Source organism: Topomyia yanbarensis, chromosome 3, assembly GCF_030247195.1.
Source record: "Topomyia yanbarensis strain Yona2022 chromosome 3, ASM3024719v1, whole genome shotgun sequence".
NCBI classification, from domain to species: domain Eukaryota; kingdom Metazoa; phylum Arthropoda; class Insecta; order Diptera; family Culicidae; genus Topomyia; species Topomyia yanbarensis.
Window position 1 is genome coordinate 96,732,627 of NC_080672.1, and position 26,388 is coordinate 96,759,014.

At 39.1% G+C, this 26,388-nt stretch overlaps 1 protein-coding gene across 4 annotated transcripts in view; it reads right to left on the reverse strand.

The window, feature by feature from the left end:
- Positions 1-13,091: 13,091 nt before the first annotated feature.
- Positions 13,092-26,388, reverse strand: part of LOC131687865 (ADP-ribosylation factor 1) — a 29,938-nt gene continuing 16,641 nt past the window's right edge. For all 4 annotated transcript variants that reach the window (XM_058971954.1, XM_058971953.1, XM_058971955.1 and 1 more), the window contains 4 exons: positions 25,939-26,308; positions 25,764-25,873; positions 25,562-25,687; positions 13,092-14,613 (listed from right to left, as the gene is read on the reverse strand). In XM_058971954.1, the coding sequence (XP_058827937.1) occupies positions 14,449-14,613; positions 25,562-25,687; positions 25,764-25,873; positions 25,939-26,086 (549 nt within the window). In that variant the 5' untranslated portion in view covers positions 26,087-26,308 and the 3' untranslated portion in view covers positions 13,092-14,448. The remainder of the gene's footprint in view (positions 14,614-25,561; positions 25,688-25,763; positions 25,874-25,938; positions 26,309-26,388) is intronic.

Here is a 26,388-nt window from a genome sequence, read left to right on the forward strand (position 1 = left end):
AGATGAATTTGAAAAATATTTTCTTAAATGATAATTATTTTTAATTATACAAATTAATAAAAGGAACTTCCTAATAAAATTATTTTTTCATTATATATTCATCCTAAGGACGGTTTGCATATAACTATGACACAAATCCATCCACAATTAACAGCGCTAACGGAAAATAAGCACCATTAATTCTTTACAAGTATTTTGTTAGTCCTAAAAAGGACTGTTGGCAACATTAGAGACGCGTGAATTTACTTATCTTCTTCTGGCAGCTTTCTTGGCAGGTTTGCCGGCCTTCTTTGGCTTTGGGGTCTTCGGCTTGTTCGCTGCAGCCTTCAATGTTTTGGAGGCATTTTTAGTGGCAGTTGCTACCGACTTTTCAGTGACTGCGTTTCTTAGCAGCAGCGTTTGGCTTGTTGGCCTTCTCACCGCCACCACCTTCACCAACGTTTTTCTTTTTGTCTACGGTGGTAGCCGATTCGATTGGTCATCCGATGCAGCTTCTCACGACCTAACACCTAGCACGCACGTCCGTTATGCACGGCGTCTTACACACGTCTGGCTTTCAAAAGTTGCGACACCCCTATTTATAGGTTTTATCATTAATGTTAATTCTCATTTAAAGTAGTTTTTGAACTATTTAAACAAATTTTATATAGCAAACAACGTATCGGTAGCAAGCGTTGAACGTTTTCCTTCCGATTTTTGAAACAATATTAGCAATCCGTTTTGTAGAAGGAAAGTTATTTTGGTTCAAAATGTGCGTAACGCTTTCGCTAATATGTACTACTATCGCTTTCTCGCTCGCTCTCGTGCCGTGCATAAGCCTTTCCTTTCCGTCCGGCTTCTAATGGCATAACCAAAACGAATATGACGGCTTTCTCCCACCAACTACTCTCGTCAAGCAACCCAATACGAATAATCATAGGAACAAACATGTAATTGACCCATATTTAAAACTTTTCATCATTTTATTGTTCGGTTGGTGCACCATATTGACGGCTCTGTGCGGGATGGGCTGCAAATTTTCATTTTTCCGAGTCGTTTTCGAAAGATTTTTCAAAGCACTATTTTTTAAGTTGATAATGAATGTCCTACATATTACAAAAGTTAATACAACATTGGTACAAATATTTTCGACAAAATGCAGAAGAAATTGATTAAATCCATTCAGTACAACAAAAGATATAAGCGTTCAAAACCTTACATCATTTTTCTTCCGAAATTTTGAAAAGGGGTCCCAATATTGAAAGGTAAGTCGTTAGTCACGACAAAAACGATTGGCTTCTTCACGCAGAAAATATATATAGGGGGCGCTACCTGCTTGAGGTGGATGTTTTGCGAATGAACTGTCAAATCAGTAGAAAATTTTCAGAAGTTTACGCAATTTTTGCATTTTTTAATAAATTTTGAATATTTGTATAAAAAACAAATACAAATATATATATATATATATATATATATATATATATATATATATATATATATATATATATATATATATATATATATATATATATATATATATATATATATATATATATATATATATATATATATATATATATATATATATATATATATATATATATATACAACATATTTGTATTTGGTACAAAGTTGTGTATACTCGAAATGAGAGCTAATTCTTGCCAAAAGTGAACTTATATTTGTTATCCCTTGATGAATTGTTTAAATATTCTTAAATCGGGCGGTTGTGAAACCTAACCTAGAAGCACAGAAACATTTTCGATGATTTTTTATGATCAATTTAAGTGTATCTACTAAAAACTATTATCATTAACTTCCAAATCGTTTTTCTTCCCCTCTAAGTCCATTATTCGATGATGATTGATGCGTATTTACGGAAAAACATCAAAAAATTACATCAATTTATTTATCGTAGATATAAAAAACACACAAACATCCACCTTATCTTGTTTATGCTATTAATCTGTAGATGTCGCAGCAGGTAAATGAGCTTTGCAACAAAATGCCAATTGTCGCTGGTTGGATTTTCCAGGTTTCAACTGTAACGATAATATTTCAAACGGAACCTCGGATTGTTTTAGAAGCAGATCGAATATCTTATTTATTTTTTTTTTTGACGTCATAACAATCCAATCAAAGTTAAACCATGTTCTAAGGAAGGTCTTGATGGCGATGACTGGTGCATTATCGACAACACCTGCTGCTGATCTGAAGACACTCTTGAACATAAAACTGAATGTGTTTCTGAAACAAGAAGCACTTTCGTGTGCATTCGGTCTTAAATATACTCGGCTTTAGAACAGTAACCCAATAAATCGTGCAACTAGACACATAAGACTGTGGTCCCAAATGGTTACTTGGGATGAGTATACACAAGCTCCCTGTAACCTACACTTACATGTAATTTTCCTTTTAAAACTTTCAATATGAGTATTCCGGCTGGCGAAGAATGGCTGTCTGGTTGGATGGAGCGACAATTTGAAGAATACGTAGTTTGTGCGTGCTCTATTGTCGTGAAATAAGAAAAAAAACCAGTCTTATTCGGTAGGTAGATTTCAATTTTCGCTATTTTGTGTGGCGTACAATCACACTTCAATAGAGATTTCGCGGTAAAAGAATATATTTTTGCTCTGACAGTCAGGCTGCCCTGAAAACACTTAGTTCGACAGATTCGAGATCAAAATTAGTAATCGCATTTCTAACTCAAATCGAAGAACTTAGCATTTCAAATGCTATCTACCTTCTATGAGTACCCGGTTAATCCGGTATTACTGGAAATGAATGGGCGGACGAACTGACTAGAGTGGGCGCTGTGACTGACTTCGGTGGTCCAGAACTAGTTGTACCACTTTTGATAAGATGGATAAAGCACAAGATTCGCTCTTGTGCTGAATCCGAACATGCCACCCATTGGCATAGCTTCTAAACTTGCACTCAAACAAAGACTTTTCTGCCGGAGTCCGAAAATGTCAAACAATTCGCTGCATTTCCCCAAGCCCAATTACAGTATTCTGGTCAGGGGACTGACTGAATATTGCAAACTCAATTATCACATGGCTACTATTCAACGTGCTGAGTTTTTTCGGGTGATCTTTGTAAATCCGATTACGGAACTACATATATCATTTGATATGCAACTACCTTGCAGTAATGCAATTGCGAATCCGGATTTTTGGTTCTTCATACATAGATGAACCAATGTTCAGATAGCTAAAACTCGAGGATATGCTATTGTTCCTAGCCCAGTGCAGTAAAGAGCTATAGTTTAAGCCGTATTTGAACGACAATATCTCTTCGGGCTGTTGTCGTTCTGTTACACTCAGGCAAAAAATACAGCGAATTTCATAGGAATATCGTATAATTTTTATCCACAAGTAGCACGTATGTAAATCATAAGATTATCTTATGAAACGGCATTTATTTGGTCAAATTGGTTTGCTTTGATTTCATGTTCCATAAGGCATCTTTGAATTATCATAAGACAATATTATACATTTCTCTTATGTTTATGAGAATCATAAGATGCTCGTATTAAACTCGAATGACAGGCATATGCAATAACTTATAAAATGTTAAGATAATCATATAAGTAGTATGTTTTTCATATTAATCTTATGAAAACATAGTTTTGTTACTTTTCTAGTCATCATAAGATGAATCTTATGAATTTCGCTATGCATTTTGCCTTAGTGTATCTCAACATCCACTCGGGGGTATTGATATTTCCGTTCATCGAGAAGTGTCTTTTATTCCCTTGGGAGTGAACAATACTTCCATATTGTCCGGACTCTGAATAATGTTCCTAAATGAATAATGTTCATACAGTTGTGAACTAGTTCACGTATAGAAAATAGATTTGGTAATAAAATCACAGACTAACGGACATAACACTATGAGGGAATTCCCTCAAAAAACATCGATCCGACAATTTTCCCAGAACACTAGCTCCACCTTTTATTCACGGTCCCAAACACTCATTTACTGGTGGGTTACCCCTCAGGTTTGGGAACAATTTTTCACTAGTGGCCTATCCCCCAAATGTGGCCACAGTCCCAACTACAAATATATTTAAAATGACCGTTAAAGTGGGCGAAGCTTTATTTTTGAGTGTTATGTCTGTTAGTCTGTGATAAAATGTCGGAAGCCGTGACTGAAGTTTACAAAACAAAAACAAATTTTTCTACTGATAAATGCGTTGTATAGGCGTTACTGATAGGAAATTGAACATAATTATAAAATACATGTTTTGCCTTTCTCAATAGAAAGGTATTGCAATTGCTCTGAAAACCGACTTTCTAACGGAGGCCCGGAGGGCCGAGCGACATATACCATTCCATTCAGTTCGTCGAGTTCGGCAAATGTCTGTGCGTGTGTACGTACCCAGCCAACATTATGATTCACTTTAATAAGTTGCAATTTGATTAACTGTACTATTAAACGATATAAATTGATTGTATAAAATGCACAGATCGCTTCTATGTGAACAAAAGTGGAGGCCATATACGTAGAACAAATCGGTATAGTAGAACTATGTGATTTACGACGAATTTCGATCTCATCAGAAGCATTATACAATCATCTAGCTTATCTGTTTATATGTGATCAACTTTACAATCACACATGAAGGTTTATGCAGCTTAAGGTCCTCAATGTGGTAACAAGGAGTATTATTTTAAAAATAACAAGAAAATAAAAAATCAGTATGAAATTTCTATAATTCTGCTATAAGACATAGTTACGCCCACACTGGTAGATATGTTTTTCATGGGTGAGTTTGGAGTTACTGGAACATCAATTATCAAATTACCTGCTACGATTTACTTCCACAGTTTCGAACCTGAGATCTTCGTATTCCCAGCATAGCCGCTATGTACTCACCTATTTATACACTGTCAAGCAACGATTATATTTGATCATTTTTATCGCTATGTGATTACGATCTAAAAATACCATAATCCAACCTAAATATGGCCCTCCAATGATACCTTCTATACCTGTCAAATCAAAACCTACATTCTTTACTCAAGCCATTTTTTATTGCTGAAATATTGAACTAGTCTGGCAGAGAATTTGCGAAGTGCTATAAGGAGGTGACTATTTTTTTAAACGATTTTGCAGTTTAATCCAATTGTAAATTAAAGTCTATGCAATGTTTCCAAATTTCTGCATGTACAATTTTGTTTTACGTTGTAGTGGACTAATAAATAACTTCATGTCAAAATTGTATATCGATCACAGATTGGCATTTTATGTGAACTTTTTACAACAAAACATAATTTTTGCTTGCACTATTTGTAATTTTGATTTAGTCTGTCATTATTTGTAATTTATTGTAAACTTTTATATACGATTGCTGGTTTGCTGGGTATGTGCGTCTGTGTGTGTATGTGACCAAAAATGTCATTCATTTTTCTCAGATAGCTGAACCGATTTTGACAAAGTTAGTCTCAACTCTATACATCGTTCCCATAGGCTGTTATTGAATGTCTGATGGATCCTACTTCCGGTTCCGGAATTACAGGGTGATGAGCACGATCACGTAGAAAATGTCGATTTTAATAAATTCTGCAATGAATGTATACTGGTGAAAAATTTTCCAAAATGTGACCACAACTACTTCGATTTGTAGTACTAGGTCACTAATAGCCATTCAAAGTCTTTTTGGTCACATTAGCCACCATCATCGGTTCCGGAAGCGCCGGTGGAAGTATCCAAATTCAGAATAACAGTCACATCGGTTTCTCGGAGATGGCTAGACCGAATCAACTAAACTTATTCTCAAATGAAAGATGTTGCGTCCCCGTACATGGCTATTGAATTTTATCCCGAACCGACTTCCGGTTCCGGAGTTACGGGTTGTGGCGTGCGATCACATAGCAAATTGCGATTCAAACCGATACTCCGATGAAAGCAAAAAAGGTAAAAATTTCGCTAAAATGTCTCTCAAACAACTTTAATTTGCAGTTCTAGGTCACCGACGGCCAAACAAACTTTCGTTGACTACATTGACCACCATAGACGGTTCCGGAAGTGCCCGGGAAAAGCGGCCATCTTTCAAAACTAGCAAACTGATATCAGTTTCTCGAAAATGGTTGTGCCGATTTTCTCAAACTTAGTCCCAAATGATAGCTATATTATCCCCACAGATGTCTATAAAACGGATCGGTTATATGGTTCCGGAAATATAGATTGAACCGTCCGGTCACATATGAAATTCCCATATAAGCCGGAACTCAACATTTTTTTCAAAGGGGGGATCCCATGAAATTTCAGAAATCAAATTTTACATCCTTAAAATGCATGAAACGTCGAGATTTTATGTTCGGCCCTATTCTGCGCGGCGTGTGACGTGAGATGACTAATCTCACCTCACTCTACGTGACTTTTCTCACCCGATTCTGAAGAGTCACTTCGGGTGACGTGAGACGCCTATTTAACTGCAATGGGGAATCTCACCTCACCCGAGTCGACTCTCAGAATCGGGTGAAAAAAGTCACGTAAAGTGAGGTGAGTTTAGTCGTCTCACGTCACACGCCGCGCAGAATAGGGCCGGTTATCACGATTTTTATATTTATAAAAATCGACTTTTTGGGACTTTGCCGATTTCGCACCTTTTTTCAGTTCAATATTACCGTGGCCGTTTTTTCATTTACAAAATTTTAGAACTCATGTCATGTCATGTCATGCATAATAATAAAATGTAATATATGCATTTGAAAGCTTATAATGAATATAAACAACGCAAACATTCTCGTGTTCATGATTGAGAAAGGCACAATTGCACCGCTAGGTGGATTAAAACAGGTTTTTTCATGATCGTAACGTAAAAACGTTATTGTTCCAGAATTCATGGCACTTTATTCACGATTTTCGAAACATTTTTTTTCTGTGAATGTACTTAGGGAGTTGTGATGTGGGGATTTAATTGTTATGAAGCTCATCGTCATCAGAGAAGATTTAAGAAAAAATGTGACGAAAGCGGCGAGATTCTTTTATCATTAAAGCAAATAAATCAATGTTTTATTTTTTGAATGTTCAAAAATATTTGTTTTCTTTAATTTAATTGTGCTAATAAGTGATTTTCGTTTAATAGCGATCGTGTCAATATTGTTCCAATCAATCTCCGCCATGTTTGCTTAATGCCAAGCCCACATTTCCAACACAAACAAGCAAGCGCTGCAGAATCTGCAAAAAACGTGCTAATCTCGGTTCAAACTGTGCTGTTGCCAAGAGAAGCTATCTGTTTATATTATGATGAATCGATGACACCATTTGGAAGGTGTGAAATTTAACTAAGCAGTTGCCAACGATTGATAACAGCAAGCGGTTAGGCCTACAACATATGGTAAAGTGCCTATTTTCACCCAATTAGGGAGAGTGCCTTTCAAATTCATTAAGTACTCGGCCTACAATCGATGGAAAGCGTACAAGTTGGCATCGACAGCTTTGCTTTGTTGTTAAGAACCAACATAAAAAACAAATGCCCTGAAAACGGTGAAATTCTCGTGTTTGGCGCAACAAAAACTATTGCCCATATTGTTGCCCGTACCATTTAAATCAACGCGTTGAACCAAGATGACAGATGCCGCTCTAACCAACGACTTGCGTAGGGTGATAGAAGAAACATGGCGAAAATAAGCTCATTACCCTATAGTGCAAAATATATCTAATTACGAAACTGTTGCTAAAATGTGTTGGTATTCAATTTTTAGACTTTTGTCTGGTAGCTAAAAACTAGTGATGTGTAACGAAGCGGCAAGTCTGTTATTGTTCAATATTTGCCAACATTGCGCGTTGTTTATCTTATTACCCATAGAGAACATACATCACTGTTTATAAAAATAATATTATAATATTAGTGTAAATATTTGAACATTGCTTTCGATAGTATAAGATACTTTACACAACCCGGGTATGCCGCAGACTCAGGTGATTCACCATTGATAAAACTTTTCAAATATCCTGACTCCTGTGGTAGAAGACAAAAGGTTAAGTCGTCAAGAAACTCTTAGCTTGCTCATATGATCCTATTCCACGCTTTTCTAAACTGTTTTCTTTTCACCTTCTTACTCTTATTTGAGACTCAGATTTGAGATTCGCTTTGTTGAAAATTCAGCAGTTCAAATTGTCAAATTGAAAATTTGCCAGCCTTTATTTCGGAAACTGCACCACAGACTAACAAACATAACACTACAAACATAACACTACAAACCCTCGAAAAATATCGATCCGCCAATTTTCGCAGAACGCTAGCTCCAGTTTGAGTTTCCCAATTGTCGCCATACCATTTGACCCAATGCGCTGAACAAAGATGGCCGACACTGCTCTAACCAACGGTTTCAAATGGATAGGGTGATAATGGAAACATGGCGAAAATAGGCTCATTACCCGATCTCGAAAGTAATAGCTAACATACCTAGGGATGAAATAAACAAAAAAGAAGACTGCTATACCAGAGTCACTCGAAAACACAAAAAGAACCAAACATCTAGCAGCGAAATAGACCTGCGCGCCGCCGCGCCACGCCGCCGCCGCCGTTGATTTTTAACGTACGCCGACGCCGAACGGTAGACCGGCGGCGCGCCGCCGATGCATTTTTCCCGCGCCGACAATTCGCGAACTCTAAAATTGTTGACTCATAATTTTATCCACAAATCTAGGAACATTGTCTATGGACCGAATATACGACGTTAACTGATTCATGATTTATCACATCTTGATCAGTATTTGATATTAGTGGTCGTCAATTGGATTACAAAATTAAAATAATCTTGATATTTTCTCGAAAACCATTATACGACACTCGTTATATAATTCAAAGATCCATTTTTGCTTCGTCAACTGGTTATGATTGTGAGCATATAAGTTTCAATTCACCATTCGTGTGCGTGAAATGATCCACAAATAAAAAAAAACTTCCACTTTCAAGATATATGTGCCTGAAATTTACGATTATATACCTGATCCTAATCTTTGCACGTAATCAATTTAACTGGACCGCAGTTGATTTTTTAACCGATTCTTAATTCCAAATATGCTACACACGATTCACTAGTCGAGCTCGTGAAACTGTTCATGATGTAATTCAGACTATTATTCATGGATTATTCGCTCTGCTTTTTGGTTTTGAAATTTCTATGTGAGCTATTGTGTACAACTGCTAGCAACCAGTCTCATAGGCACGAGCATTAGATACAAAGACATTACTAGGACCTGTAACCCTGTTATTCCTTTATTAAAATTCAGAGAAATGTTCAGAATTAAATGAAACTGTTCTGAGCAAAATACATTACCTAGCCACAATTCATGTCCGTGAAATAATTTAGAAAACTATAAGACACGTGACTCTGTGTAAAAAATCCAACGGTAAGCTCAAGACTAAAATATCACGATAACACGACGAGAATTTACGAAAATCGTTGCAGGTCGTTCAATTCTTGACTGTTTTAGTCAATAAAGTTAATACAAATCAATGTTTCATCGAGTTATGAATTAGAATCATAAAATTATTAAACATATTCAGACACAACCACCTACTAAACATTTGAGTATAATGTCATCTTTTTTTGCGTGAACTAGTTTTGTGAAAGCACAAAAATTATTTTCAATACCAGGTTTATTTATAATTTATTGAATCGTGACCTATTTTAAATTTTTTTTTCTCGAGGAATAGTTGAGCAAAGTGATCTTGACTTTTCGCGACGCTGGTGCACAGATGTGGCGAAGCAGAGGGTAAGATTTCTAGTCTCATAAATTATTCATCGTGTGATCTAGCCCCGCTCAAGAAAGATTTTCAGTGTCAGTTGCACCAGCCCGGTATCACAGACAAATAAGACGTAACACGAGATGAATTTTCATCACTCGTAGTAAAAAACGGTCGATTTCAATTACAAATCGGTGGCGTTAGTGAAGAGATTTTGACATAGAGCTAAATGCGTTACTTAGTTTCCGCACCCACCCGAAAACATTACGGTCTTTTTAATCCCATGCAAACCAAAACAAACAATATGGGCCGGAAATGTGAAATTCATTCTTGTCGAAGTGCCCAAGGTGGGAGTTGTTCACAACCATTTCTTAAGTTACAACACGATGCCGATCGGTGAGTAAGCACATAACAGGATGTTAGTAATTTAATTGATTCGGTGTATCGAATGTATGCAATGGATTAGAATTTGTTGGTCCCCGGAACTGCTTGTTTAGTGGTCAGTTTCAACCTAACGCGTCAAGTCGTGGAATGATTATGATTGATAGTAACTGTATATTTAGGTTTCGTCAGGGTGTAGATCTGTATGATTCCAGCACATCGAGCATACTTTGCACTCAAGATAGAAGCAGATCGTACGTTGTAAGAAAATGTAGTGCCAGGGAATCGTATTTTTTTTTATTTTTGATTATAGAGGTTTTAACCTTAAAATCATTCGCCTCTTCGGGTTAGAAAAATCTCTTAAGAAAAATTTCTAACCCTATGTGCGGGGTCGGGGCTCGAACCCAGGTGCGCTGCGTACAAGGCAATCGATTTACCAACTACGCTACGCCCACCCCCCAGGGAATCGTATTCCTTATCATCGTGGCGATTTTGTACTTACAAGAAGTAAAAGTAAACACCAGCCTGGAAAATGAAGTAATGTGTCTACCTTGAAAACTGTCCTTACACGATCATTAAAAGTGACATTTCTGCGCAGTAATGCCGATAATAACGCCTCGTGTTAGGGTACCTGATATCTGCGGGATTCTAAAAGAGCGACGGTAAACAACCCAGGGACAACTTGACAGATAGTGCTTGTTTCATATATGCACCACCAATTTGATGGTGGCGCTAGTATGTCTTCTCTGTATGAGTACCACGAACAACGAAACGAAAAAGTTTCAAGAGAAAAGCGTGTTTCGTCACGTGTGTTATGAACGCCGTCAATGCGGCTAGAACAACATTTAGAAAAAGCTTATTCCAAAATATGAATAAAGAAAACTATTATTAGAGAATAAATTTATCCCTAACTGAAAACCGTCAGCAAAGTTACATAAATCTTATTATATATTTAGCTGGAAGTCGTTGTTTTTAACAACCAGCTCTCTTCCTTCCTAAACATGTTTTGGTTTTCTTGTTGTGTGAAGTTTGAAATCGTTAAATCATTGGTGCTTTTTATCTCGAGAAATGTAAATAAAAAACATTTTGGCCCATGAAAGTACATCACCACCAAGCTTAACAATTCGTTTTGAATAGAATTTGTGTTTTTATCAGAATTCTAGCAGCAAAAAGAAATGGTAGAAATGCTTGAATTGATTATTTTCCACAGATATGGAAAATAATAAATGGGATGCGCCTTTTTCAAATTTTGCTCCATTCGACCCGTCATGACATCACCAAATTTTTTTTATGAATTCAATTAATGGGAGCTGCCAATTGTCCCCGGGCTTATGGTAAAGATGAATAAAAAAACAAAAAACAATGAAACGACAACAACAATTAATTTCCTCAAACAAAACAAACTGTTTTACCATTGCTTAATTTCCCAAATATAGAACAATAAATAATTATTATGGGTCATTGAAATACAGTCGTTATTCTGCATTCTCCAAATTTGTCCATTGCAATCATTATTACATGCGAAGTCGTAGTATGCGACATCGACAATTTTTCTATTTCGTTCTTCAAATTTTACAACTGTAAAAATAGTTCCACCTTTCATTTATTATCTTGCATTTAGCAAGCAGGGTGGCTGGGTACTATTGGAGCTTCAGTTGAAAAAAAAATTGATATGGTTGCGAGAATTACATTTTGTGCAATATGTTCAACAGATGTCGCTAGTACATCGTGGGCGATGATTTTTTTAGATTTTCTTTAAGCTGTAACGTTTGTTTGTATGTGATGTGAAGTCTGTTACAATAGAAACCGAAAATTTAGGAAAGGAATTGCACTGTCAAGAATTTTTTTTAGTTATATAGGCGTCAATATTAGTCACGCCGACACACGCCGGCGCGCCGCCGCCGATAGGGTCCAACGGCGTGACGCCGCCAACGCCGCCGCCGCCGGCCAAAAATGTCGCTTACGCCGCCGCCGATTAAAAATGCATCGGCGCACACCTCTACAGCGAAAATCAAAGCTGTTCTAGCGACGACGACATGGACGCAACCAAAAGCGAGGCAGAAGGCAGACGGAACGATCAGCAAGCAAACGAAAGTAAACCCCAGGGGCCCTATTCTCACAGTCACGAAATTTTCTTCTAGTCACTAGGTGACGTGACTGTGAGAGTAGGACCCCTGGTCAACGCCGAGAAAAAAAAATTAACACAAGGAGCGGAAAGCAGTTCGCTCAGAATAGATGACAGCAATAGTATTCGACTATTTTTTATCTTTGATGAATTGTAATTTTTCGTATCTTTGGAATGTATATACCGCCGCTTTACGCATAATTGTCTCATATATAGATAAGAAATCCCATAGAACATGGGACAATTATGCGTATTACGACAGTATAGAAGACGTACAGAAATAATAATAAACACGAGAAATGAGAACATACCCTGGGCGAACCGACATGACCCACTCGACTTTTTATTTAAATATCAGAAACTGATTGGTGTCAGGTCAGACCTGACTAAATCGCAAAACATAAAAAATGAGATAATGCTAGCACTGGATAAGGACGGCCCTATTCTGCGCGGCGTGTGACGTGAGACGACTAATCTCACCTCAATCTACATGACTTTTCTCACCCAATTCTGAAGAGTCATTTCGGGTGACGTGAGACGCCATTTAACCGCAATGGAGAATCTCACCTCACCCGAGTCGACTCTAAGAATCGAGTGAAAAAAGTCACGTAAAGTGAGGTGAGTTTAGTCACCTCATGTCACACGCCGCGCAGAATAAGGCCACGAATTTCGTCAGCTACATTCGACTTTTGCCAGATTTGAAATATGTAACAATAAACAAGAATTATGGCAAAAATTAATTTCCAATTATAATGTAAAGGATGCTGCGATTCAAACTTTAAACCTGCTTTCTCGAAATCAATATTTTGTCACTTAGTTCCGTCTAACTTAACACCGACCAATTGTCCTTCAGATAATGCAACGGGTATTTCTTTTCATCCTTAATCCACAGTCGAACGCTTCGTCTATATATAGTGTTTTATTCATCTTAATTAAACGTAACTGTTACACTTGTAGCTGTAATTTCTTCCTTAAACTGATTCTGAATGAACGTTTTCGGATGTCATTTCCGGATATTTTTGTTTCTTCTGCTGATGCTGTTACAGTGATTCTTTTCAACTTGGTAGCGTCTTTTATTGGTTACTGTTGCTGTCATTAGCTCTGTCTGTACTTCCATTTGTCACGGATTTAATCCCTTACGTTTTTTTTATTTTGCATTTCTAAGCGAAAGGATTTTCTCCGAAATAGGGCATGACAGTGATATCTGCAGTCTCTTCCATTTTTTTTTGTTTTCGTTTGTTGCACTTGCACGCATGTTGTGTGATTTTAATGTTTTAATGTCAAGAATTGAATCCTAAAGAAATCGCCTTTGCTGAAAAGCCATCCTAGACGTATCCGTTTCACGAAATATAAGCAATCAAAATCTTCTCTCATCTTCTAGTGTTCTTATCCGTATGCGAATGTTTCTTTTCTTCTCAATAACTGTATACTAGTCATCAATCGAGTACTAATAAAGGAAGGAGCAATAATAAATAAAAACTATTTTAGTTAATTTTAATATACCCTCGAACAGGTGAAACATAAACGAGTCCCTTTGCACAATGGAAAAATAAATTGTCGCTAAACGATGAGGCAGCCTTTACTTACGCATTCCCAACGGGTAGAAATCAATTTCCCGCCAGCACAAGCCAGAATGATAGTAAAAAGCGATCCTTACGAAAGTTTCAGAATAGTATAACAGGACCGATAATGCCTTCTTTTTTCATACCGCAGCTGCGAAAAAGCTACGGGACGCTGCTGTGGTTGCGCAGAACAATCAATAATAAGCACAAGTTGTTCGTTTGTTTTTCACTTACACCTTTGCCAACTTTTATTTCAGCTCACTTGTATCTCTATTTCTTGCACAGCTTAGCTTATGTTTTATTCTCACATGCTAAATTATTCAATACGCGTCAGCTTCTGTTTTTTGTATTTTTTTCTGTGTGATTCCCTTTATTTTTATCATTATATTACTTTATATTATTTCTTTTTTATATAATCATCCACACACACGTCACCTGGCTGGCTTCTGCATTTTAGTGTTTTTCCTTATTTTCTTTAAGAGGGAGTTGGTTTTCTGTGTTTTTTTGTTTTTTTGCTACATTATTTGTTGGTTTCCCTATCTCATCATCGTTATCTTCATCTTCTTCGGAGCTTTTCTTCTCTTCTCTTTCGCTCTTGCTTAATATGTATCTCGATCTCGCTCGCTCGCACTGCTAGTTCGCGTCCTGCACCGCGCGTCCTGTCGAGGCTGCTCTTCTTGCTTTAGTTCCCTTCCTTAACGATTAGCATTCTTCAGCTGGTTGGACAGCCAGTCGAGACCCTCGTACAGACCGTCGCCGCTGGTTGCGCAGGTCGCCTGAATGTACCAGTTGCGGTTTCTCAGCGAATGCAGGCCCAGCTTATCGGTGATCTCTGCGGCGTTCATTGCATTTGGTAGATCCTGGGAAGCGATACAAATAATGATTTTATTAGAGAAGTTGCATTTTTGTTTGAATTGATCGCAGCATATCGTACAAAGGTAATTTATTTGAATACAACTGTTTAACCAGGAGATCTAATTAATAGATGTAGGCTAAAGCATACACTGAAATATCGAAATTTTCTGCATTAAATGATATAAAAAATACAGATGCGGGAAAACGTCGACCTAACTCGACGACCATTTTCCTATAAACGGCTGTCCTCGAAAGTAGGGCTTTTGAATATTAATATGGTACCAACTTTGATAATCAGTCAGTTCGTATAATTGCGTAAAAATGTGTGTAGTGGCTCCCAGCAATTGTTAATCCATAACTATGGTGTTTGGGTTACTGGATCTTAGTTTCATTTCTCCTTGGTAGTCATTTTTCGTGATGGATACGAATCGTATTCAACAAGAGGCATATATCGTCGCATCATACGATATATACCTCTTGTTGAGGTTTTAAATCACAAAAATCGTGGTATGTCGCGAAAAGGCAACAATATGAGTTTAAGGGTTAAAAAGTGAACCTCAACCAAATTAGTATATAAAAAATAAACGTTTCCTCAAAAAGCGTACTCTAACACCAGAGTACGCAATTAGTTTGCTGACGCAGAAAATAACTGTCCGTCAAAACAGAGAAATAAAATAAACGTAGTCAGCCACATTCCAGTTAAATAAAAAAAGGTCGAGAGGTTTCCATGCGCAAAGCAATGTCAATTAAATACCAGCATTGAGCATGAGCGTGACAGACGCCCCATAGCTAATATGCTGTCCTTAATAGCAAAACTCTTTATTAGATCAACAGATATTTTATTAATACCGGTTTAGGTCAGTCCCAAACTAGATATAGTTCCAGACATGAAATGAAACATGTTTCTTGAAATTAAAAGTCGGTCGTAAATACAACAATCAACTCAATCGTCCTTCTATGTATCATGAACTTATTCAAGGTCATCTGAATAAGGAGCAGTATTTTTGACTCCAGGCCGGCAAAACATGGAAAGCAAATAGGACAATTGATATTAATTATGAAATGATTCTTCCCGATTAACATATGTGGCGAAATGTGCAGTTACGCAAACGTCTAGTCTAAATTACCGGGTTTTCATATGTATATGCTTTTTTAGTTCAGTGTTTTTCTTACAGATTACCGCTCCGGTTATTTTTTAATATTAGACGCATTCGTGTTTCGCATTAATAGACACGGAATTTTAGTCATACCGCTGATATTTTTATTGTTTGCTTGTGTTCCACTAGGTAAAAGTATTAATGAAGTAAGACTATTCTAAAATATATTTAATCTCCTGATCCTATTACGGAATTGATACGTGGAATTAGGATACGCTAAATGCAGATTTCATTGATAGAAAATCATTTCAATCATTGGTTTATTATATCCGGGTGCAGTAAAGACCACTGTCTTCGTATCCTACTTGATGCACGGAAATCAACGATAGAAGGTGAAAGAAGTTAACATCACAGTTTGGCAATTTAACGACGAGGCTTGCCTGGTTGCTTCTTACACCTTCGTCCAAGAATTTCCATTACAATTGTTGGACGATATATACATTCGATTAACCGACCGAATATTTCTGCGGACGTTCTAGAGACTTTCCTTATTTTAAGTAGCATTTGCGTTAAGCACAATATATCTACAAACCATCCCAATTTTTGAAAACTACTAAAAAACTAATCTTTGTTTGCAAACCCTTTTATTAAAGACCTAGTTATTAAAATAAGAAATAGCGGTTCAAAAATCAGATCAATCGGTTCATCGATTGCGAAGATACCATGCGCACTACTAACGCTACTGTTTAGCAATGCTTCGAGGCAATAGTTGGAAAATTTGTCCATTTTGGCATGAAAACATGAGCATTTCTAGCAAGAACTTGAGTAACCTCAACAAATCACGGAAAATAACTGCATTTTACAGAGATCAGATATATAGCACATTATTCTGCGAAGCAGTTGAAAAAATATATTTTACAATTACTACCCTCTCCAAGTGTTTGCCGGTCAAGATTTTGGCTGCAGAATTTCTTTTGAAGAACGTGTCTTTTGGAATAAAAAAAAATTCCCGATATTCCCGAATCTCGGGAATGAGAAAACACAATTTCATGGGACATACATACCCGAGATGGAAGCTCTATTGTTATTCATTTGGCATATAGTCAATTGGCATAATGACCGTTTAGCATCATTTAGACATTTGGCATAAACACTGAGCTGAAACGAATTCCTGCTGCTGTCTAATGTGGCTCGGTCACATCGCTTTCCTTTCAGGGTCGTCCGACGTCGGTACCGCTCAGTGGGACTTAAACTAACCATAGCCCTTATATTTGAGTAAACCGGGCATTCGAGTGGATCAAAAGTTTGCTTGTGAAGTGTCACCGCTTCCGACGCTATGGATGCTGCCGTTTAATGCATTTACACTGCTTTCCCTCCCTTGTTTGTGCCAAATGACTTATGCCAAACGACTGTATGTCATACGGGCACATCCCGATCAGAATGAAATAACAAGATTATAATAGAACACATTTTTTGTAACATATTGTGTTATAAATTAGGTCTAACGGTAGTTAAAATTACAGAAATTTATAACAAGTAACAATACGAGATATAGCTCTGAAATATTTTTGTTATGTGTTTCTGATCGGGATGTCAAACGAACTCATGTCAAACGAACTCATGTCAAACGGGCTCATAACAAACGGACTTATGTCAAACGGACTTATGTCAAACGGGCTCATGTCAAACGGGTTCATGTCAAACGGGTTCATGTCAAACGGGCGCCAAATTGCTTTATGCCAAATAACCTGAGATATAGGGAGCGGGCCATTTGGCATAATGGAGGTTTAGCAAAACGGACGCAAGCAAACCTGTGATCCAATTGTAAATCCTATCACTTCTCAAAATTATGCTCAATTACCATTGTGTGTGTATTTTTTACTTGGTGGTAAACTGCCGTTCTACGCCCAATTGTCCCATGTTGCAAAACTGGTAACTGAGAAAAACGCGATTGAAGATGAAAATTGTATTAGCCATCTGGAGGGATACGGTGTAAAAAATAAAGCTTTATTGTCCAAAATTACGTTCATGGCAATCGTTTTCATTATAATCAGTCCAGTTTTTTATTATAGAGATTCAATTAACGTTAGTTTTTAAGAAAAATGTTAAGTGGGACTGTTATGCCGAGAAATCGAGCGGAAACCGGAAAGTTCTATGCATATCAGTCCCATAACGATCTATGTAAATGATGCTCATAACTCATTTTTTTACAAAAGTGTATGTCGTGAGTTTTTCTGTTACTCGGGAGATTTGTTGCTTTATCAAAATTGGACATAGGGTAAAGTACCTATTTTTACACTATTTAGAAGGGTACCTCACAAGATCATTAATAACTCTGCCTACACTCGATGGAGTGCATTAATTTGGCATTCACAACCTTGCTTCGTTCTTAAGAACCAATCTAATAACACAAATGGCCTAAAAACGATGAAATGTTAGTGTTTGATCGCAACTAAAGTTCCAATCGAGTGCTCCAATTGTCGCCCTACCATTTGATCCAATTTGTTGAACAAAGATAGCAAACGCTGCACTAACCAACGGCTTCAAATGGGTAGCGTGATAATAGAAACATTGCGAAAATAGGCTCATTATCCTAGATGCGTTTGCCATGTTATGCAAGCGACGATAGTAATGAAGAGCTTTACAGGATTGTTCTCACTGCTGTGATTAATATTGCCACTGCCATTTTTAATGATCCTGTATTTTTCCATCAATTTTTTCAGTGCCCGACATCTAGCGTAATGTACTTCTTAACTAAACGCTACGTAATTATTTTTTTATTGCGCACTTCTTTGGGATTTTTGTTAGTGGGACAATTATGCGTAGAATATCAACAATGGGACAAACAGACTTGGTATTTTTTCACGAAGTCTTCGAACAAACTTTATGATTTGGATGTGTTTTCTGAAAATATACATCAAAAAGGCTCGTTTACGGACTCCTCTCGTGCCTCGATTCCTATAACACTCGCTATCTTCTGCGAGTAGGAGGTTTGTGGGCATAGTTCCAGTTATCACGTAGGCTACCTGTGACGAGATAGTTGGCGCTAGACACCCGCATGGCCATCAGCCTGGACGTGCTATTCAGCCAAGATGTGTTCCTACAGTGTCGTCACCCAAGCAGGTCCTGCGTATCCGAGCACCGATGTGGAGACACTCGCCAGTAGTCGCTTTTTACTGCTGCTGATCGCCGAACTGTTTGGCGTGATCCGAGATAGTGCCGACATCACATTTATGGCCCTCCCGCATGCGTGGTCGATGTGGGTATTGAAGCTTAGCCGGTAGTCTATCATCACTCCCAGTTGTCTAACTTCCCGATTTGAGTTGATGATACACTCCGACCGAAATTCTTGCCTACTGCAATGCTTTTCGGTTGCTTATCAAAACCATCTCGGTTTTGTGGTGAGCTAACGTCAGCTTCTTCTCGCGCATCCAGTCTTCCACAACATCTATTGTCTCCGTTGGGTGTACTTCTACTTCCTCTAGTGATTCGCCGATCACCACGTCGTCAGCAAAACCGACACTGCACTCCGTCATACATAGCATTCCAAAAAGTTGGGCCGGGTATGGAATCCTGTGGAACGCCCGCTGTTACGGTTACACTTCTTTTCCGGCGTCAGTTTCGTGGACCAGTTACCGGTTCTGGAAGTAGCTCCTCAGAATCCTAGAGGTAGTCGGGAACTCTCAGTCTGTGCAGCAAATTGACGATTACGGCCCAACTAGCGCTGTTGAAGGCGTTTTGTACGTCCAGTGTAAACAATCCGCAGTAGCGGTTACCTCGCCTCTTTCGCTTCTGCGCAGCCTCCATAGTTTCCACGACCCTTCGTATGGCATCCACGGTAGATTTCCGGAAACCGAACTGCACATTGGGTAGTCCATTCTCTCCCTCTGTGTATGTTGTAAACCTGCTAAGGATTACTCTTTCAAGCACCTTGCCGACTGTATCCAACAGATAAATCGGCCTGCATGCTGCAGGATCTCCAGGAGGCTTGCCTGGTTTCGGCAACAGCACTAGCTTTTGTCGCTTCCAGATGTCGGGGAAGTCACCATCGTTGATGCACTTTTGCAACGCGGTACTTAACATATACGGTTTCGATAGGATTGCTGTTTTCAGAGCCACGTTGGGGATACCGTCTGGTCACGGGGCCTTCTCAGGGGTTCTCAAGGCTTTTTCCACCACAATCAGCTCCTCGTTGGTTACCCGAACTTCTTCTTCGAAGTCATACTGCGTTCCGTATGGCGTGGGCGGCCAGGCTGTCAGATCATGCTGTGCAAATAGCGCTTCTACGATGACTCTAATCCTCTCCGGGCACCTATCGGGTGGTACTGCCGGTCCTCTTATCTTCGCCATGGCAACTCTATAGGCGTCGCCCCACGGATTTGAATTGGCGTTGCGGTAAAGCTCTTCTAGACAAGCTTGCTTACTGGGCTTGATTTCTTTGTTAAGTCCGGCAATCGCCGAATTCCACCAGAAAGCTGGGCGGCGACTGTACATTGGTTTATCTTCTCTTGGCATGGTTGCATCGCACGCTCTTGCTAATGCCGTTGTCACTTCGCCTGCACTGAAGTCAATGTGATTGCAGTCACTCCTCAACGCCTCGACAAAGACTCCCGTGTCGAACTTCGTTGTTTTCCACCTCCGCTCGTTTGATTGGATCACACGCGCTTCCGACTGTCTATTGCTTTCGATAGTGTACCGGATCGCTTGATGACCGCTGTGGGTGTACCCCTCGCAAACTCTCCAATTTAAACTTCCAACCAGCCTGGGCCTGCAAAAGGTAATCTCAATAACTGAATGTCGTCCTTCGTGGCGGTAGATGCTGGTTATACCATCGTTTGCAACTTCTACGTTCAGCTTTGCAAAGGCCTCGAGTACACTACTCCCCCTTGAGTTGGTAAAGCGGATGTCCATTTTACTGCCCAAGCGTTGAAATCGCCGGCTATAACGACACTCGATAAGCTCGTTTGTCAGCTTATCAAGCGTTTCTGTGAATCGATCGGTCGTCCACCGCGGAGGTGCGTAGCAGCTGCAGAAGAAGACTCCATTGATTTTGACGATTACGAAGCCTTCATCAACACGATAAACCACTTCCTGAAATGGATATCTCCCCGTAATTCCAAATCACCGCTGATTTTGCGTTATCAGCTATTCAGTTTCCATCGCTGGCCGCGATACGGTAAGGGTCCGAGATGATAGCTATATCGCATTTAGACTCCGCTACAGATTGCCGCCGCAAATGTTGTGCTGTGTCGCAGTGGTTGAGGTTAATTTGCGTTACCTTCACTGTGACTTCGTTGCAGTCGCCTGTTTGAAGGCCGGACATCATGGGCCTGTGTGTGTATACAATCCACTTTGCACTGACCGGCAGTGCTTTTATGGAAGAAACTTGTCTGTATCTATGTAATGATATATTTGTTTTCATCGATAGATGTACGCATGTTTAGCCCTGGCAATGAAAGGCGATAACTCTACTGTACGCCTTCATATACAATAAGCCTCGCGCGAATACATCCACGTATCAATTGGATATTTGCAATATATTCGCACTTCCAGAATGAAAACTTTTGGATTCAAGCACGCATTTACAAAAAGGAAAAGATTTATGAAGCATTGAAAAATGACATGAAACGATCTCACCAGCTCTGAATGAATGAATTCATGAGACTTCTGTGAGGCATTCTCCTCCATCCGTGAAATTGTTACATCAACTACTCAGGTCCAGATGGCGTTGTAGGCACTAAGCGGAACGAACGGGCGTATTTTTTGGCGGCTTGCTTCACATACTTCAATGGCAAAGTTGTGACGGTAATTCACTATACAATATCACACTTTTCTAGCAATATTTCAACCTACCAACACGTATCTCAACAGGAAAAACGACCTGCTCAAATATTTACTTCATTTTTCTGTTGAATATACTGTATATCACTGGAAAACTGAAAAATATTGGACGTTAACGACAACACGTCCGGGAGATTGCCACTGCCCTCAAAATTATGCCAAATTACCATTATGCCAAATGTCTGTTATGGCAAATCACTCACTTTACGCAAAATTAGAAATTATGCCAATGACCTTCAATGTGATAAATTCTTAAAATTAAGCCAAATGACCGATATGACAAATAACCGTTATGCCAAATGTACGTTATACTAAATGACCTTACGCCGAATGACCTTATGCCATTACCCATAACCAATTATATATGCTGTAACGATATTCAATAGGAAATGGGCTGGAAGATATGACACGTTAATGATTAATGTCATTTTGGCTTGAAGCGAAACTGGGTCACGTTCTAACCCGAGCTTCTGTCGAAATGCACGAACTGAAAGCGGTTAGGGGATGAAACCTGACTCAGTTTCGGGGTCACGCAAAAAAAGCATAAGATACATGAAGCAGGCCGTTAACCAACGTAGAAAGCATCTCGAGTCTTCTATGCCAAGAGATTTTCTATCCAGATAGACCAACAGCACTCAGGCGATTCCAGGAATCAAGAGCAGCGTCACGGAAAGAAATCATGTTACACGGAACAAAAATCGTGGGAAGATTTTGTCACTAAGTAGTACTCAAGCGAGCGAATGACTTTACGAACAGACCGAAAGCGGAAAAACTAGCAATTTATTTAGCATATTTATTTAACTCACACAGAAACATGCCTGCAATCAGCCCCAATGATGGAAACTTAAACTAAGTTCTTCTAATAACTGCAGGAATCAATTCCCCAGTATTGTCTGAGGCAGAGGGCAGCCAAACAAGTGCAATACATGATTGAAGAGTCCTTGTTAGTGCCGTGATAGCGGCTTTAGCGGTGTAATTGGTTCGTCAAAAGAGCACTCTCAGAAGAACGTTCGCGCGTAACTTTCTAAACTGTACTCCAATGTTGACTCGCTCCAGTAATGCTAAAGAATCAATGCGTTCCGATAGAAGATCAGAGATTAATAAGGCTCTTGTTAGCAGGGATATTTTTCTGCCATGAGGACAGAGTCTCACCGCAAACACACTTGCAAACTTAGAAGCGAATAATTTACAGAAATTTTGTGAATTATTCCCAATTTCACCGTTCAAAACTATTGTAGATGGCAGAACGGGTTCTTTCCGCTGCTCATCAACGAATCTCCAAAACGATTTAGGATCCGACTTAATCATTTTTAAGTTATTTTTTCGTTGATAGTTTGAAAAACAAAAACTAATCAGTGTTTTAAAATCTTGACATAATGAGTCTGACATAATGAGTTTTTGGCGACAATGTGCAGCGTTTGCTGGACGTTTGTAATACCGGTCTTTGCGCCGTTTTAGTTGACGCTGTCTGCCAGTGGGATTGGTCAGATCGTCGATCATTTAAACGACCATCGCTGAGGTTTACATATGGCAGAAGTTTTCAGTGGCGGAATTCACATCATCTTTGCTTAGCGGGGTTAATGCTCTGTAACATGTTCAAATTGCCGCTGCAATCGAACCGCTTGTAATTGTAACACACTTTAGGCGCGTGGTTCAAAAACTCATGGGCTTGGTCTTCGAGTGTGAGATGTAAGGTGAGATGGTGACGAACATACTTTAACTAGCGGGACGAGAGCGGTTGAAATATTCGATTATTGATTAACGCTTAACGTAGTCGTAACGTAACGAGACCGACAGTATTTTGATTATAATACTGTCGGTCTCGTTCATGGTGGGAAGGGAGCGGGGGTTACTTCTCTAATCTTCCGACCATCACATCACATGATTTGGTATTTTTAGTATGTATAACAAACATAAAGATGTGACACAAGGTGCTAAAAACGCACAAAAATCCTGTCAATCCTATTTTTCATTGAATTGTCTGCTCTAAAGATATTACCCAGGGCCGTTCATAGATGATGCCGCACATTGACAATTGGGGGGAAACGCCATGAATTACCAAGAGTAAAACTAAAAGCTTGAGATGTACTAGTGGAGTGGGGTTAATAAAACCAACAATTTTTAGACTTTTTTCTGGACCCCAAACAAAAAATATTCCATAACGAATATCATGTAACATCGATGACAGAGCAGTGGGATTAAGGCCAAGTTCCTCTTGGGTCGTGCAAAACTGAGAAGCAACATCAATTTCGGCACAGAGAACAGACTTCCATTTCAAGCATAAAAGTTGAGTAACAGGCACATCCAAAGGTAATTGAAATGCCAGAGCTGATTCTGTCGTCATTCCGTTTAGTGCGCGAGTTTCACTGAATTGATACCCAAGTAATCGTTATAATTATGGGATATGCCAGTATGGTGGTCGTAACAGTCTAGCAGATATTTGTTCAAATGACAAAACAAGTATTTTAAACTTGTTTGTTCGAATCTGGATGTCTGTTCTCATTAATACACACTAGAACAGGAATAACTGGCAGAATACATAGTTACAGGGAAATTAGCAATCGTGGCCATTACGGTTATCAGCGCTCTCTGAATTAGTAAATAGTAGATTGATCCGCTTCAGACCTAGGGGACTGCAGCTGCAATCCTATTAGCACGCTAAAAAATACTGTCGGTCTCGTTCATCGGGCTGCTGATCTGCAGAAGCGTGGCCGTATTATAGCTACCCAAAAGAGTAATGCTGCCAGGATTAAAAACGGATTCTTCGGGATCAGAATGTTGAAATCCGTTACAAGATTGTCATTTTCTTGCAGAGGGGTTAAAATCGCCGAGAATAATGATTCGCCGGCAAGTTGTGTCATCGCAGCAATAGACGTCAATGATTCAGAATAAGCATCAACTAGTGCAGTGTCACGAATTTTGTCGTGTGGAAAATAAACCACACACCGCACCGCAAAACACTACTGCGAAAGATCGGCGACTTCGAACTACCCTCCATCTTTCCAAGCGAATGTTCGGCCGGAATGATGTATACAACACCGACCTCACTCGGAATGAGCCTTTGTAGGCTCTCCACAAAGGGCAAAGTGTCTGTCTCATTTCAATAGGGCCTATCGTTATCGGCTAGCCTCTTCTCCCACTATCCGTAGAGATAACACTCCTCGAGATTTTCAACGCGGTTATTTCAATTCCATAACCCAATTGCAACGACTCTGGACTTGCTGATTTCAGATCGATTTCGTTCACTTGCTTTTACGCATAAATTTGCTGGCAAAAAGCAAGGTTCGATATCAATGTCTCATCCAGGAAATAGAACTTCTTGCGGGACATCATATGTTGGGAATCATTTAGTATGTTGAGAAGTAGCATTTCCAATTTTGAACTAACATCAGCCCACCAAACGAAACGATTAAAACACCGCCCTGAAAGAGACTATGTAAAAAATCAAAGTTTACGAACAACGCTTAACTTCAAATATTGATTAGGAGCCGAAGCGCACACGCCTCGTATATGAAATTGGAAACAACAACACATGGCGATATTCATTATCTATCACTCTATCGGTAGTCACAAATTTCACAGTTCGCCTTGTAGACATTGAATCACACAAAGCCAGTGTACTGATGGAGCACATCAATACGCATGTATTGTAGTGACTTAATTGATGTTATGTTGCTATATGAAGACTTCATTGTCAATCAGGACTGGGTTGGACAGAACCAGTTATTAAAAAACAGCATCAATCTTATCTACACGCTGAAGCATTCGAACTGAAACTGAACCTCGTGTAAACGTGCCATAATTTACCAATATTTATTAGCAAATTGGCGGTGATTTAAATTAGTTATTGAAGAAGCGTTTCGAGTTCGTCTTATCAGAATCCGACACTAACTTAGTGACAGGACTAAGCTTTTGGCGATAGTTTTATCCTTGATCGCATCTGAGGTAATTGCTAACAACTGAAAATTAATATTCCCGTATCCATTATTTTCAGCAGATTAGTTGAAAAACTCACCTGTTTGTTTGCAAATATAAGTAAAACCGCATCTCTAAGCTCGTCCTCCGCTAGCATTCGCATCAGTTCTTCCCGAGCTTCGCCGATACGCTCCCTGTCGTTACTGTCCACGACGAAGATAAGTCCCTAAAAATATACACATAGATCAGTCAATCAGTAATCCGCTGATAAAAGCGCACCGCTCGCCGCATCGATAGCTTACTTGTGTGTTCTGGAAGTAATGCCTCCACAGTGGCCGAATCTTGTCCTGACCACCCACGTCCCATACTGTAAAACTAATGTTTTTGTATTCTACAGTCTCCACGTTGAAACCTGAAAAGAGCATGAATGAGACCATCGTTACGCTGATAACAATATTGAAGTTCCCGTTTACATACCAATGGTAGGAATCGTTGTAACAATTTCTCCTAATTTTAGTTTATACAGGATTGTGGTTTTACCGGCAGCATCCAATCCGACCATCAGTATTCTCATCTCCTTCTTACCGAACAACCCTTTGAACAGATTCGCGAATACGTTCCCCATGGTTGCGGGCGGCTTCCGGTTGCTGTTTCTGTTGCTTTGCTTGTTTAAAGAAAGCCAACAATCCTAACCTATAAGAACAAGCGTACCTTGCTCCGGATGTGCTGGTGAGGGTTGTGGATGTCGCCGTGGGAAAAAGCTACGACGTTACGTTGATGCTACTGCCGGGTTTGATGTTACGACGGTGTTCGTCTGTAATATCCGAGGGGTTTTTTAGTGTTGATCCTGGAAATGAAATAAGGGGAGGTTATCAATAATCCAATGTTTGGATTTCTAGGATATGGGTAAAAGGTGGATTGAGAAAC